At 34.2% G+C, this 13787-nt stretch overlaps 1 protein-coding gene across 4 annotated transcripts; it reads left to right on the top strand.

Moving 5' to 3' along the window:
* Positions 1-208: 208 nt before the first annotated feature.
* Positions 209-13482, top strand: LOC137837293 (Polynucleotidyl transferase, ribonuclease H fold protein with HRDC domain-containing protein). 4 transcript variants are annotated; one of them, XM_068646259.2, is made up of 16 exons: positions 247-1104; positions 1924-2079; positions 3335-3493; positions 3571-3654; positions 3854-3933; positions 4073-4123; positions 8584-8701; positions 9232-9314; positions 9511-9556; positions 10812-10899; positions 10988-11157; positions 11993-12058; positions 12160-12297; positions 12389-12487; positions 12591-12712; positions 12799-13482. In XM_068646259.2, the coding sequence occupies exons 1-16, from the start codon at positions 439-441 to the stop codon at positions 12803-12805; spliced, it is 2133 nt and encodes a 710-aa protein (XP_068502360.2). In that variant the 5' UTR covers positions 247-438; the 3' UTR covers positions 12806-13482. The 4 variants fall into 4 exon arrangements, 3 of the variants coding, with proteins under 3 accessions (XP_068502359.2, XP_068502360.2, XP_090157298.1); XR_016520364.1 differs by having other exon boundaries at positions 295-1104; positions 10996-11157; XM_068646258.2 differs by having other exon boundaries at positions 209-1104; positions 12591-13482.
* Positions 13483-13787: the final 305 nt, after the last annotated feature.

Here is a 13787-nt window from a genome sequence, read left to right as displayed (position 1 = left end):
AATCTAAAGTCTTATAAAATAAAATAACTAGATTTTTTTTTGAAATTAAATAAATTCGAATTCTGATGTATTTAAATTTCTTAAAACTCTTAAAAGTTGTGAAATTTTCATTAGAGACAATAATAATAGTAATTGGGCGAGTAAATAAAATCAGTTTTTTTTTTCTTAACATATAAAAAACACTTGTTTTGTTGCATGTGATTTTCCCACCAGTTTTATCGCCACTTGGACTCTTACACCCAAAATACGTGACATGAACGTATATAAATACGAATGCACTTTCTTGATTTTCTCACTTTTTTTTTTCTCACTTCAAAGCGAAACGCAGTGCTCGACGATGGTGGCGACGCTTCTAAAATCCTAAAACCCTAACCCTAAGAAAAACGAAAAAAATTGTGATTCTTTACGAAAGTTCGACTGATCAATCTTTGCGACGCCATGGACGTGGACCACGATCAACCATCCGCCGCGACGGCGAAGGCCCAGGCGCTGCAGACCCTAGCAGCGGGTCCTCTCTCCTCATCGGTGGCAAAGCTCGCTGCGTCCTCGCGCTGCCTCCCTTCCGACAAGGACTTCCACTTCTACCGCAACTTCGAGGAGTTTAAGGTCCCCGTCGAGGAAATCGCGAGGGAGTCGCGGTCGATGCTGGAGGCCATAGGCGCCGCGGCGCACGCTGCGTTCCCTGCCGACGTGGACGACGCCTATGACTGGCTTGTGAATGTGAACGATGACGTTCTGGAGCGGTTTGATGCATCAATGGACGAGTTCCGGAGGGTTCGGGAGGAGGAAGAGAAGACTGGGCATCCGGCGAAGCACCCGATGGAGGAGGATGGGTTTCAGCTGGTTTCTGGGAGGAAGAAGAAAGGGGGAAGAGGGAATATCACTCCAGGGATGGGTTCTGAGGCGAGTCCGGCGACACCTGGAGTTACTGTAGCGACTAAAGATAAGAAGACGATGGGGCCCAAGCCCAAGATTCCGTTTCATATTCCGACGATAAGGAGACCGCAGGATGAGTTTAGTATAGTGGTTAATAATGCAAACATGCCTTTTGAGCATGTGTGGTTGCAGACTAGCGACGATGGGTCAAGGTTCATTCATCCGCTGGTTAGTTATTTAGTATTGTTGTTTATGCTTTGCTTACATAATTTGTATGGGTGTGTTTCTGTAACTGAAGTTTAATTCACTTGGACTTTAAAGGATGTGGCATGGAAGAATTTTTTTAACAATTTAGCCTGAGTTATTAGAATGAGCAAAATCTTTTGTTGTTTTTGTTATTTTCCCTTATGTTTTGGATTTTTTTAACAAAACTTATATGAAGGGAATATTTCCAATGGAACTTGGCCAGGTAAGAGAAGAAATTTGGTTCTTTTTCGCTTGTTAAGAAACAAGACATGGTCCTCTTGGGGGGAAGAAATAATTTTTATTAAATCAAGAAGTGATAGTAATGCCAGTTTCACAGGGTTGTTAAATATTATATTTGAGATCAATCATGCTGACTATTTATATGTTGGCATGGTGTACTTTAAAGCAATAGCTTGTGTTGAATGATATTTTCTGGGTCATGTTCAAACCCTTTTGCTTTTCTAATATTTGCATGAATCAGTGATGTAGGTTCAATGAGCCTTGTTGAAAAGTCTTTTGATACAAGATGAATAAATCCTTTGAAAATGTTAAATTCTTTTTGGTATTGAAATCTTGTTGAAAACAACTTTTGGTTGTCTGATAGCATTTTACGGTTAGATCATGCTTTTCTAGGATTTATATTTCGGTAGAGTAGCTATTGGTAGTTGTATTTTGTTTTGCATTAGTAATCTCTAACCTTGGGCATGTGTATATTAGGTGAACTAAAGGAAAATTTTCAATTTCTTTTTATCATCTTTTGTATCTTTTTCATGTTAATCTATCATTAATTTATTATTCCAGGAAATGCTCTCTGTTTTGGATTTTGTTGATAGAAATCCTGGGGATGTTGTGCCCGTGAAGCCTCCGTCAATAGATAGCACTCCTTTCAAGCTTGTGGAGGAAGTCAAAGATTTAAAGGAGTTGGCTGCTAAGCTGCGTTCTGTTAATGAATTTTCGGTAAACATGATCACTATTAATAAAGTTTTACTTTGAAATTACCTCATGACCAATTACATAATTTGATTATCGTATCTGAAAGGTGTAATTACAATGAAACATGATAAGGAGCACAATTGGATGGGCCATTAAGTTCTAGCCATTCAATCTTCTAATATGTCTCGCATGAAATTTCATTTTATTCCATTTTTTCTGTTTTAACTCTTGACCAGAGAGTTTAGTTATTCAGGTCTGTGTTTTGATTTTTGTTTCTATTGTGACAATAATCATTACTTATTAGGTGGTTTCTGTATTTGTCAATAGTGGATAGTCTTTAGTATATTAGGATTATTGTTTTTCTAGTTTATAAGATGCAGTTATTTAACATTTTGATGATGTGCACCTTCTAGGTGGGGTTGCCTTGTTGATTTCAATTGTTGGAAATTAGGATCCAAATTGGGTAATTTTTTTTGCAGAAAATGGGGCTGGAGGTTGGATGAATTTTTTGGCTATGGTTTAGGGTGATTTATGCTCTAAAAAATAAATAGAATTAGGGTAGAGATGAGTTTGGTTTTGGTTTAGGATTTTGAAGGTGTTTTTGTTTCAGTTTTCAAAATTGGACTTTTTTAAGAGAAAATGGTTTAAAGCAGAAGAAATGATATGGGTAGGATATATGCCACTTCCAAGGATGGAAGATAAATTTTAGGGCACCACAAGGGTGGTTGTTTTCCCTTGATAAGTCTGATTGTAGGGATCAAGCAAGAATCATGGACCTTGAAGTGTTTATAGCAAATTTTGGTCAGATCATAAGTGTACCACATGCAGGTGACTTCACAAATAAAACTCTCAAATCCAAAAAGAAAATTCAAGGAAAAATAATGCCAAAAGTTCAAGGCCCATTATTACAAATTTTAATCAAAACAAAATGTAAACTAATGAGAAATTTCTTCTTGTCTTTAAGGCTCATGAATCTTCAATTAGGCTTTAGAAATTTTCTTTGGCTCAAAAGACCTTCTAGTTAGAAGCATCATCAAGTAGGGGTGTCACCTTATGCTACAAGCTTCCTTTGCTTTCCTAATTCTTAACCTAGTAATGGGCCTTTCAATTCCTTCAAGTGCTTTGTACTTTATTGTGTCCTCATCATTAGACGCACTCATTTTTTTATATTGCATTTGATTTTTGGAATAATATTCTCCTTTCTTGTCGCCGCTATTACTTCCATTCATTGCATTCTTTTGACTTATTTTTTGTAATGACTTGAAGTTGAAATATATAGGTTGATTTGGAACATAATCAATATCGGTCATTTCAAGGTTTGACTTGCCTTATGCAAATCTCAACAAGGGCTGAAGATTTTGTTGTTGACACATTGAAGCTTCGCATTCATATAGGACCCTATCTTAGAGATGTTTTCAAGGACCCTTCCAAGAAAAAGGTTAGTTGCATGTGACTGGGTTTTCTCGTAATTTAACATTTGTCTCATTCTGTTTGACATTATTTATTGTTAATTAGGTCATGCATGGTGCGGATCGTGATATTGTGTGGCTTCAACGAGACTTTGGAATTTACGTTTGTAATTTGTTTGACACTCATCAGGTTTGTTTAAATGCTCTAACTATTCATTGAAATTAGATCCCTTATAACTATGAGACTCTAAACTACAACATCATGTCTTTGGTTTCTAATAGTCATCATGTAAGAGATTTTGTGATTTTGTAACTAGGTGATGTATTTATAATGTTTTAGCTAATGAATATTTAGCCCTAGACTAATCCATTTTGATTGCATTGTTTAGGCTTCAAAGTTGTTAAGCTTGGAGAGAAATAGTTTGGAGTATATTTTGCTCCATTTTTGTGAAGTTACTGCAAACAAAGAGTATGTTGTCCTTAGTTTTTTCCTTTAATTTTGAATCTACACATTGAGCCTAGTTGCTTTACTTTTGCTTATGGGCTTGATTTTTCCAACTTTTTCCTTGCATAAATTCTGGAAGTTTTACATTAACAATTCTTTGCAGTTACCAAAATGCAGACTGGAGACTACGCCCACTTCCTGATGAGATGCTAAGGTATAACTTGTCACGTTTAATTCTTCTTTGATTCTTCATTTGTTTTTCCTTGGCTTGAATTCATTTGCTTGGTTTCCAAAAGGGTACTTGAGGGAAGTAAAGTAACTTGGTTGTGTTATTGTTCAAGATACTAGGAATTTATAGTATTTGGTGATTCTTTGTTAGATGTTTGCCATTTCCCTTATATTTGGGTGGGTTTACTTGCAACTTACCTGATAGTACAATGATAATAATCTTGTCCTACTAGCTGAGGTTGAATACATGGATTGTACATTACCATTTAGCTTAGTTAGAAGCCCAATTCTCTTGGATATCATTTTTTGTTAAGATTACATCTATTAATTCCTTCAATGTTTTTCTTGGTCTCTATTCCTTTTCACAAGGATAAGAACCATGGTATCTACCTTTATTGGTGCCTTTACATATGTTGAAATCATTTTAACTCATTTTCTGTCATCCTTACCTTGGTAGGTGTCACACTAAAATCTCGTCATATACAATCATTTCATGACCTAGCCTTTGTTTTGTATCAATATAATCTCAACATACTCATTTTTGCTACCCACTTTTTTCTAGTTTTGTTCAAGATCAACATTTACAATACTAGAGTATACCTAGTTGTATAGTACAACATAACTTCTCTTCGCGCTTGGTAGGTAATTTATAGTCTCATCTTGCTCCACGCATTGTTTTCTCCATTTAACTACCTAGTATGTATCTTGCAAATGCCAATTTCATTATTTTTATTTTGCCATTGACTCTAGATACTTAAACTTGGAAACTTGTTATATAAAATTGTTTCCAATTTTTACCTCTAAGTCATTTTCTTCTATCTTGCTAAAATTGCAATGCATAATTCTTTTATTATTGTGCAAGCAAAAGTATTGTAATTCCATTTTGTCTCTTAAAGTTCAAGTTTAGAGTTAACCCTTTCTAATATGATTTGTTAAGGCCATGTATGTTGGGATGATGTTTTGTATGTCCCTGGCTAACATACTCGACTATCTTATACTAGGATTGGGCTGAGCATAATGTAAATGTACTCCTACAAGAAAATCTATACTCTCACCTCTTAAGTTCTTACCCTAGTAGTAGCCAACCATTCATTTCTATAGTTTAGATATAAGTCACTCAAACACAAATATGACATATTTGTATTTGTATGCACAATTATTAGCATGCTACAATGTGCAAAATAGCATTGTAGCTTTATTTTGTGACTTGTTGGCCTGGCCATAGTGGAGGGTATAGTGTCATTTTCTGTGTGGTGCAAGGTAGTCAAAATCGACATCTTACTATCTTTACATGGATTGCAAGATCCTGCAAATTGTATGAAATTCATATATGCACACATAAAATCATTATATTTCACTCAATTTATAATTGAACATTCAAATCAACATGACTAACAAAAAATTATAATAAATATATAAAACAATAAATGAATAGGTGTAAACAGTAAACACCTCATCCTAATTACATTTCTTTTCTAGTCAACAATAAATCAATAGCTCCATCCTACTTTAAATATGAATTCTATCCTAATAACAAAGTTATCTTGTTAAATTCATAATCTCCATAAAGACCTTCAACTCCATTTCCATCTCTTTCACCATTCATATAAGTAATGTCTAAATCATGTTTATGTAAAATTTCATCCTCCTCAACTTGGATTGAAACCAAGTTTTCATCCAAACTGAAGGCTTCATTGTGCACATTTTCCATAACACACTCATCATTGGATGAACAATCATCAATATTAATTTGAATTGGTTTTCTTGTTTGCTTTTTCTTAGCTAGTTTTGAGTTAGCCATAACAAAAACACAATCATTCATTGGAATTGCATCAACCTATTTCTTCTCTGTGAGCAAATGCAAAGACAAATATGATAACAAGTAGTAGACTAGTAATTCTATTATGGAGATTTATTTTAATATTAACTTATATATCAAAGGAACTTCAATCATGCTCACATTCGGAGGAGCTAAATGTCAAGCTCAATACACAAATATCAATTTTTTTGGAGTTTTGGGTGCTCATCATCGTAAGACTCCCACTCATTTATTGGAGTCTTTAAATTAATTGACCTAGTAGCCAAGGGTCATCCAAAACATTTAGCTTGTTTAATGAAATCATCAATTTGAACATGAACAAGAGTTTGTTCATCCTCATCCTAGTTAGACATTCCCTTAGACCTCGTTTCACTTCCAAATCTCTAAATCCAGGCCATTGAAGTTGCTTTTCCCACCTTTCATCAATGATTTTTCATAATGGCAAATAACTAACCAAAATATATTACATTGTGTTGGTTTTATTTTATAAAATGAATAACTTAATAAACAAATACATAGATAGTTAGATTAGATACCTTTTGACAAGCATTGAAAGCCTTTTGTATCTTATCCTTAGCTTGGTCTATTGCTTCATAAATGAACCCATGATTGACTTTTGATTTGAATCAACCAATTGAAGCACTTCAGTGAGAGGCAATGCACCCTTCAAACCAGTTATGATATTCTTCCAGAAATCCTTTTGTAAAGCCACATCTTTAACTATTTTTTCATCCTTTGTTTTGCAAACCTACTAGACTTCCTTTTATTAATACTAAACATTCTAATTAAAACTGCCTTGTTCTAATGAAGGCACCCAAATGTTGAGTAAGATGTAGCAAATCAATTAATACCCAACCTCACCTAATCTCTTTCTTTTGTAAAATGTAATTGAGAAATTAGAGAAGTTCTTGAATAAATTAAAGGTTGTTATTTTCTTTTACCTTTTGGAATTGTCTCATCAATTGGGATCTTCTCATAGTTCTCCAACATTAAGTCAACATAATGTGCGCCACAAGATATCCAAAATATCCTTTTCCTCTTTGCCATCAACATTTGACCATCAACTATGTAGTTTGCTGCAACATCTGTCACAACTTGAACAACATTGTCTTCCCCCAAACTTTTCATCAGCTGGATATCAAAATTGTCATTCTTCATGATAATCTTGTGGTCGAAATGTACATGGAGCAACCACCTGGGTTTGTTGCTTGGGGAGCATGGGTTAGTTTGTAAATTGTGCCGATAGCTCCTCGGGCTTGGTTTGGCAAGTTCAACCACATTGCACATTGTACAAACTTTTGGGCTGAAATGTAGTGAAACTATTTTTTTATTGTTGCACCTCTCATGAACAGGTGTGTACTTAAAATTATGCCATCTTATGTATGTTCTGGGTATCAAAGTAGCTTAATCAAAAGAATTCTTAGAGAAAATATGTAGTTAATGGCTGAGCTTAGTGAGTCATTCTTAGATCTATAAAGATACAGAGGATTTGTTGGGAAACTTAGTTTTATTTAACTATTATTGTACTTGATTTGCCTTTTGCTATAGAAGTGGTTTGTCAAGGTTCGTCTCGATCATTGAAGTGTTGTCATTTTCTTCCTTAGATACCTCAAAAAGGCTCTAGGATAGAAATTGTTCTGTGAATGGAAATACTCCTATAGATTGTGCTCCCCAATTGAATATTGTGTTTTTATTAAAGGCAATGTTAGTTCTTGGAAAATCAAGAAACAAAATGTGGTTGCTCAGTTAACTGCCAAAGCTGAATGTAGGTCAATGATATCACTCATTTGTGAACTTGCGTGGATAAAACAATTCCTTCAAGAGCTTAAATTTTGTGAGATACAACTAATGAGCATGTACTGTGAGAACTAGGCAGCTATTCACATTGATTCCAATCTTGTATTCCAAGAGAGAACCAAATCTATAGAAATTGATTGTCATTTTGTCTAAAAGTTTTCTGAGAAAATTTGTGAATTTTGTAAACTCTGGTGATCAATTTGTAGTTATTTTGACTATGTCCATGATAAGACCTCAAATTCAATTTATAGGTTCCAAGCTTGGTACATGCAAACTGAGGCTTTACCTTGAGGGGGGAGTGTCAAAATTGCTTAACTTATGTGAAGGGGTTAACTTGTTAGAATATGTTAACTTATCTTTTGTATTACCTATTTGATACTTATGTGTAGATTTATAGTTTTTTGATGTAAGAATCCATATAAATGAATGGATTAGCTAAGGGATAATTAAGCTCCCTTAGACTTGCACATAATAAGGAAATCCAGCAATGCTGATTTATGCTATTATGACAAATCTTGTGTTTTTCTGTTGAAATGTAATGTTCTTGTTATTTTTCCTTTGTATGTACCCAGCTTTGGGTTAGGGTTTTGCCTCTATTTGTGACCTTATATGTATATATGTACACACACATACATCATTAAAAGGTAGAACAGTATAAGTTGAATACACTGTATTTTCCCTGTTTCATTATTGAAGAAGTTCCTCCCTCCCCCTTCCACAAAAAGAAAATATTTTACTTTTTTTTATCTTGGTTTCAGCTTGATGATTACTGGTATAATGTCATGAACTATCTAATTGTTACAACCTAATTAACTGTTTTCTGTTGACAGATATGCCAGAGAAGATACACACTATCTGTTATATATATATGATTTAATGAGGATTAAGTTATTTGCCTTGTCTAAGGAGTCTGAAAGTTCTGAGTCTTCAGACACTCCTCTGGTGGAGGTAACATCTTCTACACTAAAGAAATCTCTTTCCATGGATGAATTTTTGGTCGAATATCTTGCATGCTTTACTGAGTGTAGAATGTGGTTGTTAATGATAATTCTGTTACCTTAAACAAGTTTACAAGGTTTAATAATCTATGATTGCTTCAAGCTATGTGTTAAACCTTACCAATTTTGCATAGTGGAAGGTGACATTACTGTTTATCAGTTCTTCCTACTTTTTCTATATGAAATTTGTTATGTTATATGCATGTTTGAGAAAGGTTTTCTCACAGAAGTAATAGTTTTTTTTTTCTCTGTTCCAAAGACATCTTAGAAAGCTGACATGAAAGATTTTATTTTTAAATCGCAGAATAAGCTTGTCCATACAACCATATTGTAGCTTTAGTTGCTTCTATCTTCTGTATTTCATTGTTGCATACCTGATATCAAACTAACTAGATGAGCATGTGAACTAACTATCAAACAATCATTACCACAAACAATAGAGTTCTCTTATATTCACAGACCTCTTACATTTACAAACAGGTCTACAAGCGAAGTTATGATGTCTGCATGCAGCTGTATGAGAAAGAACTTTTGACAGAGAACTCCTATCTTCATATATATGGGTTTGTTACTTTCATAATTTCCCTTTCATGAATTTTGTGTTGTATACAAGTATCAATTACTCACCAATATATTTTTGTATATATCTTGATTACATCAATGACTCTTATACACAAAGGGAGTGTTTACTAAGTTCTGTGTTGCATGAAATGCATACCAAGAAATGTAAAGTAAAGCTTAGTTACTGTTTCTTTATAGGTTGCAAGGAGCTGGTTTCAATGCACAGCAGCTTGCCATTGTTTCTGTGAGTTTGTATTTTTAAATTATTTATAGCACCAATTTTGAGCATGAAAAATATTCTCAACAGTTCCACTAAGTAATCTTTTAATTACTTATTGGTATCCCATTTTAAAGTATTGTGATCAATTTGGTCGTCTTAATCTAGATGCCACGATTTCCCTAAATATCAATTTAACACAAATTAGGTGAACTTATTCCCTATTCATTTGTCAAAGAACTCCTATCTTCATATATATATATATATATCAGTGTTATCAATAAACGGTTATGGCGTCGCCATGGCAGAAAGCGGTGGCAATGCGGGTTTTTCATGGTGGCCGCTTTTTGCATCACGGGATGCTAAAGATGAATGGAGAAAGCGAAAAAGGCAGAAAGAATGAGGCTTGCTGCGGCGGTGCGCAGTTTCTATGACTGTGTGTGTGGTGGCAGCAGTGATGCTGTGTGAGTGAGGAACCCTAACAACAAATCTGACCTAAAATGAATTGGGCCACATAAATCCTGGCCCAATTAAAATATTATAAGTTAACCTAATAACAGCAAGCAATTGCTGTCCTAATAAGTGAAGAAAAACCCTAAATTAAATTGGGCCATGTCATACCCAGCCCAATTAAAATATTATAAGTTAACCTAATAATATTTTATACACAACACAGTAACTTATTAATATTCTAAACATAATATTATTATTAGAATGCTTCCGCCATAACCTGTTATAGTTTTCGTTATAACTTTATAAATGATTGTTAGGGTCTCTGATATTGATAACACTGTTATATATATATATGTACTCCTCCAGAATCTTTCTCATTACCAATTTCATTGCGATCATCAAAATATTATTTTAGCTATTGATACCATTTCTTACCACCATCAATTTCATTGCCACCTTTGTTTCAGTTACTTAAATAATGACAGTGCAGTTACTCTGTTATCATCTCAATCATCATTAGGCATTTCTGGAATAGTTATAGTGTTGTTTCATGTTGTTTTCTATCATGAAACTGCTTAGGTTGGAGACCAAGAAATAATGCTAATAGCAGTCCAAGCATGATTCTAGTATATATGTTCATGTTTTTTACATTTTTCTGGAACAATCCAAAATTGCTTCCAGTGCTGAAAGGGCTGATACAATGTCAAGAATTTGTGATAGAAGAATTTGTGGAGTGTTACATATTGCATAATTTCCATTTGTTTTGGATTTCATTGCTCTCTATATTACATCCATTGAAGGTTTTAAACTCTGTTTCCCTGGCTTGCAGGGACTGTGTGAATGGAGGGACATTGTTGCCCGTGCAGAGGATGAGAGTACAGGATATGTATTGCCAAATAAATCTGTTCTTGAAATCGGTATGAAACATGTACAAGTTCTAGGTATCTTAATGTTGACAATTTGGCTTTACGTTCATAATTTAATTTGGATTTACTTTTTTAAAAGCTAAGCAGATTCCTCTTACTACAAGCAAACTAAGGCGATTAGTGAAGTCAAAACACCCTTATGTTGAACACAATCTTGATACAGTTGTCAGCATCATTAGACATTCTATTCAGAATGCTGCTGCATTTGAGGAAGCTTCTCAACTGTTGAAAGAAGCACAAGCTGCCACTGTAAGTAACATATTTACAGTGATGTATTTTATGTGTGTGATATAAGTATGTATGTATATATATGTAGGTATGTATTCTCAAATTTAGAAAGAATAATATACTTCTTCTGTATTACTATAATGAGGCCACTGAACCTATAAATACACGAGCCTAGTTATTTTGGGAAATATAGAGAGCTTATTCCAAGGAAACAAATCCTGGTAATTATGGGATTGATTATAAATACATAATTGCAAGATAATACCATAATAAAGAATAAAATTATGGTATGAATAAAATAAAAAAACTTCATAAACACTGTTTTGACTCTCCCTCTTGGTAAGTAAAGTGTTCTCCATTCCCAACTTGGATATGATTCTTTCAAAGTTAATGCAATTCAGTTCTTTGGTGAGTATGCCAAGTTGATTTTGAGTGGATACACACGTGGTACAAATCATTCCATTGTGTAGTTTTTCTTTGATAAAATAATTGTTTAGCTCAATATGTTTACACATCATGCGAGTTGTGGGCTAAACTAATTGTAGATTTATAAATAGGCCATTTCAAGTTTATTTTCAGCATATATAACAGTAATATAGTAAGGTATTTTTAAATAAATAAATTTGAAAAGGTCTCTAATTAACTGGGATTATGGTAAATTGCTCCATTGTCTTTTGGATCTGTTATGAATGCTGGCCGAGTGAGTTTCAAAACAGATAAAATTAAGCAACCCGGTGTGTATAATTACTGAGAATATTCTAAAGAATTAATGCTTGTTAAACCTGCATAATATTTAAATTTTATTGGGTCTTAATTTCTATTTATTTGTTGATTAAATTGTATGATTGCGGAACAGGCATCAGATGTAGTCCCAGTTACTGATGGAACTGAAGACCCCCAATCCCATAAACAAGATTCTAAGGTTGGAAATGCAACCAAAGTGTTGAAATTGAAAATACCAGCTATATAGTGATATTATTATCATCCTTGAGAAGTCACGATTATTCTTTTGACCCCAAATAGGAACCTTCGCCGCATCAAGATACAAATGCACAAATAAAAATCAAGTCCAGTAGTCTTACATCTGAGCCACCAAGGGTCAGTCTCACAGTTGCAGAGCTGGATAGGGATGCAAATGTTGGTGCACTTTCTACTGCAAAGGTTGACAAATTTGTCTTTCAATATTAGTTCAATGTTTTATCCACCTAGTGATGAACACTGATCTGAAATATATCTGTTAATTTGTTGATAGGGAAATGGAACAACTGTTCAGGTGCTAAAAAAGCCTCCTGGTGCTTTTGGGGCACTGCTGGGGAATTCAGCTTCAAAGAGGAAGCTTGGTCCTGATAAGGTATGCTTTTGTCAAACTCAATGAATGTCTATTACATGTGATGCAAACATGTAGCTCCATGTCTGTTCACTACTATTTTGATACCACTTTTTTTATTTCTTAGGGCAAGGAAGATATCAAGTTAGAGCAGATTAGATCTTCCGTTACTCTTCCTTTCCATACATTTTCGGGTAGCAGCGAGAAGTCAGAACCTACAGTAGAAACTCCTAGTGCAGCGTCTGAAATGTTAGAGCCACCGAAACCTGATTCTAATATAGTTTCTGCCTCTCCTCTAGATGAGATTATAATGCTAGAATCTGATACGGGTGCAGAGGGTAAGGAGCTGAATAACCTAGAAAATTACAATGTGCACATGGAGAAAAAATCTGGTGTGTTCACTTCGGGAAAAGAGGACAAAGATGAACCAGTGTCTCTCTCGGAATTATCATCAAATTTTAAAAAATGCTTTCATTCAAATGATCAAAATAATAAAACCAGACCGCACATGAAAACTGAAGAGTCCAGTGGCTTGGTGCAGCTGAAGGCATTTGATTATGAAGCTGCAAGGAAACATGTCAAGTTTGGAGAACATAAAAAGCATGCATCTTCCCAGGATTGTGTTGGTGAGGTAGAGGACTCAAATAGCAAGCAACGTTCGACAACTGGACAGGAACAAGCTAGTGATTCGACTAAACAATTGCAGCAAGGTAAAAGACGTCAAGCCTTTCCTGCTTCTGGGAATCGTAGTGCAACATTTCGCTAAGAAATGTAAAAGGTACAAAAATGAGAAAGCAAGATGTTCAATATAGCGTAGTGTTGAATCTAAGATTGGCAAATTTATGTTTAAGTTTACATCTCTCTATTATAATTTTTACATGTTGGTCATTAGCAGCAACCATTTTTTCCCTTTTGTAGCTGATAATTAGTATGAAAGGTGAAAAATATTTCTGGAAGAAAATCTGGTAGGCATTGTAAATTTTTGAAATCCCTAAATTTAAGGCAACTTATATTTTTCATTTTGTATTTCTCAATTGCATTTCAATATAGGAAGTTAAATTTGGTAACATGAATTTATTTTACCATAGTCTTATTTATATATCAGTCTAGGAAGTTAAATATGGCAAATATTAAATTAAATATATTTATGCAGATTGCGTAATTAATGTAAGAATGTTAGGATATATGTCGAAGAAATGACTAGCATTTATTTTTGTTGAGATACCAAACAAGCCCTCATATAACTTACTAACAGGAGATATTACTAGGATAACATTTTTGTTGAGAAACCAGATTATGTAATCTCCTCATATAACTTATTAAA

Source organism: Phaseolus vulgaris, chromosome 4 (assembly GCF_051622355.1).
Source record: "Phaseolus vulgaris cultivar YP4 chromosome 4, ASM5162235v1, whole genome shotgun sequence".
Lineage (NCBI taxonomy): Eukaryota > Viridiplantae > Streptophyta > Magnoliopsida > Fabales > Fabaceae > Phaseolus > Phaseolus vulgaris.
This window is presented reverse-complemented; position numbering and strand designations above follow the sequence as displayed.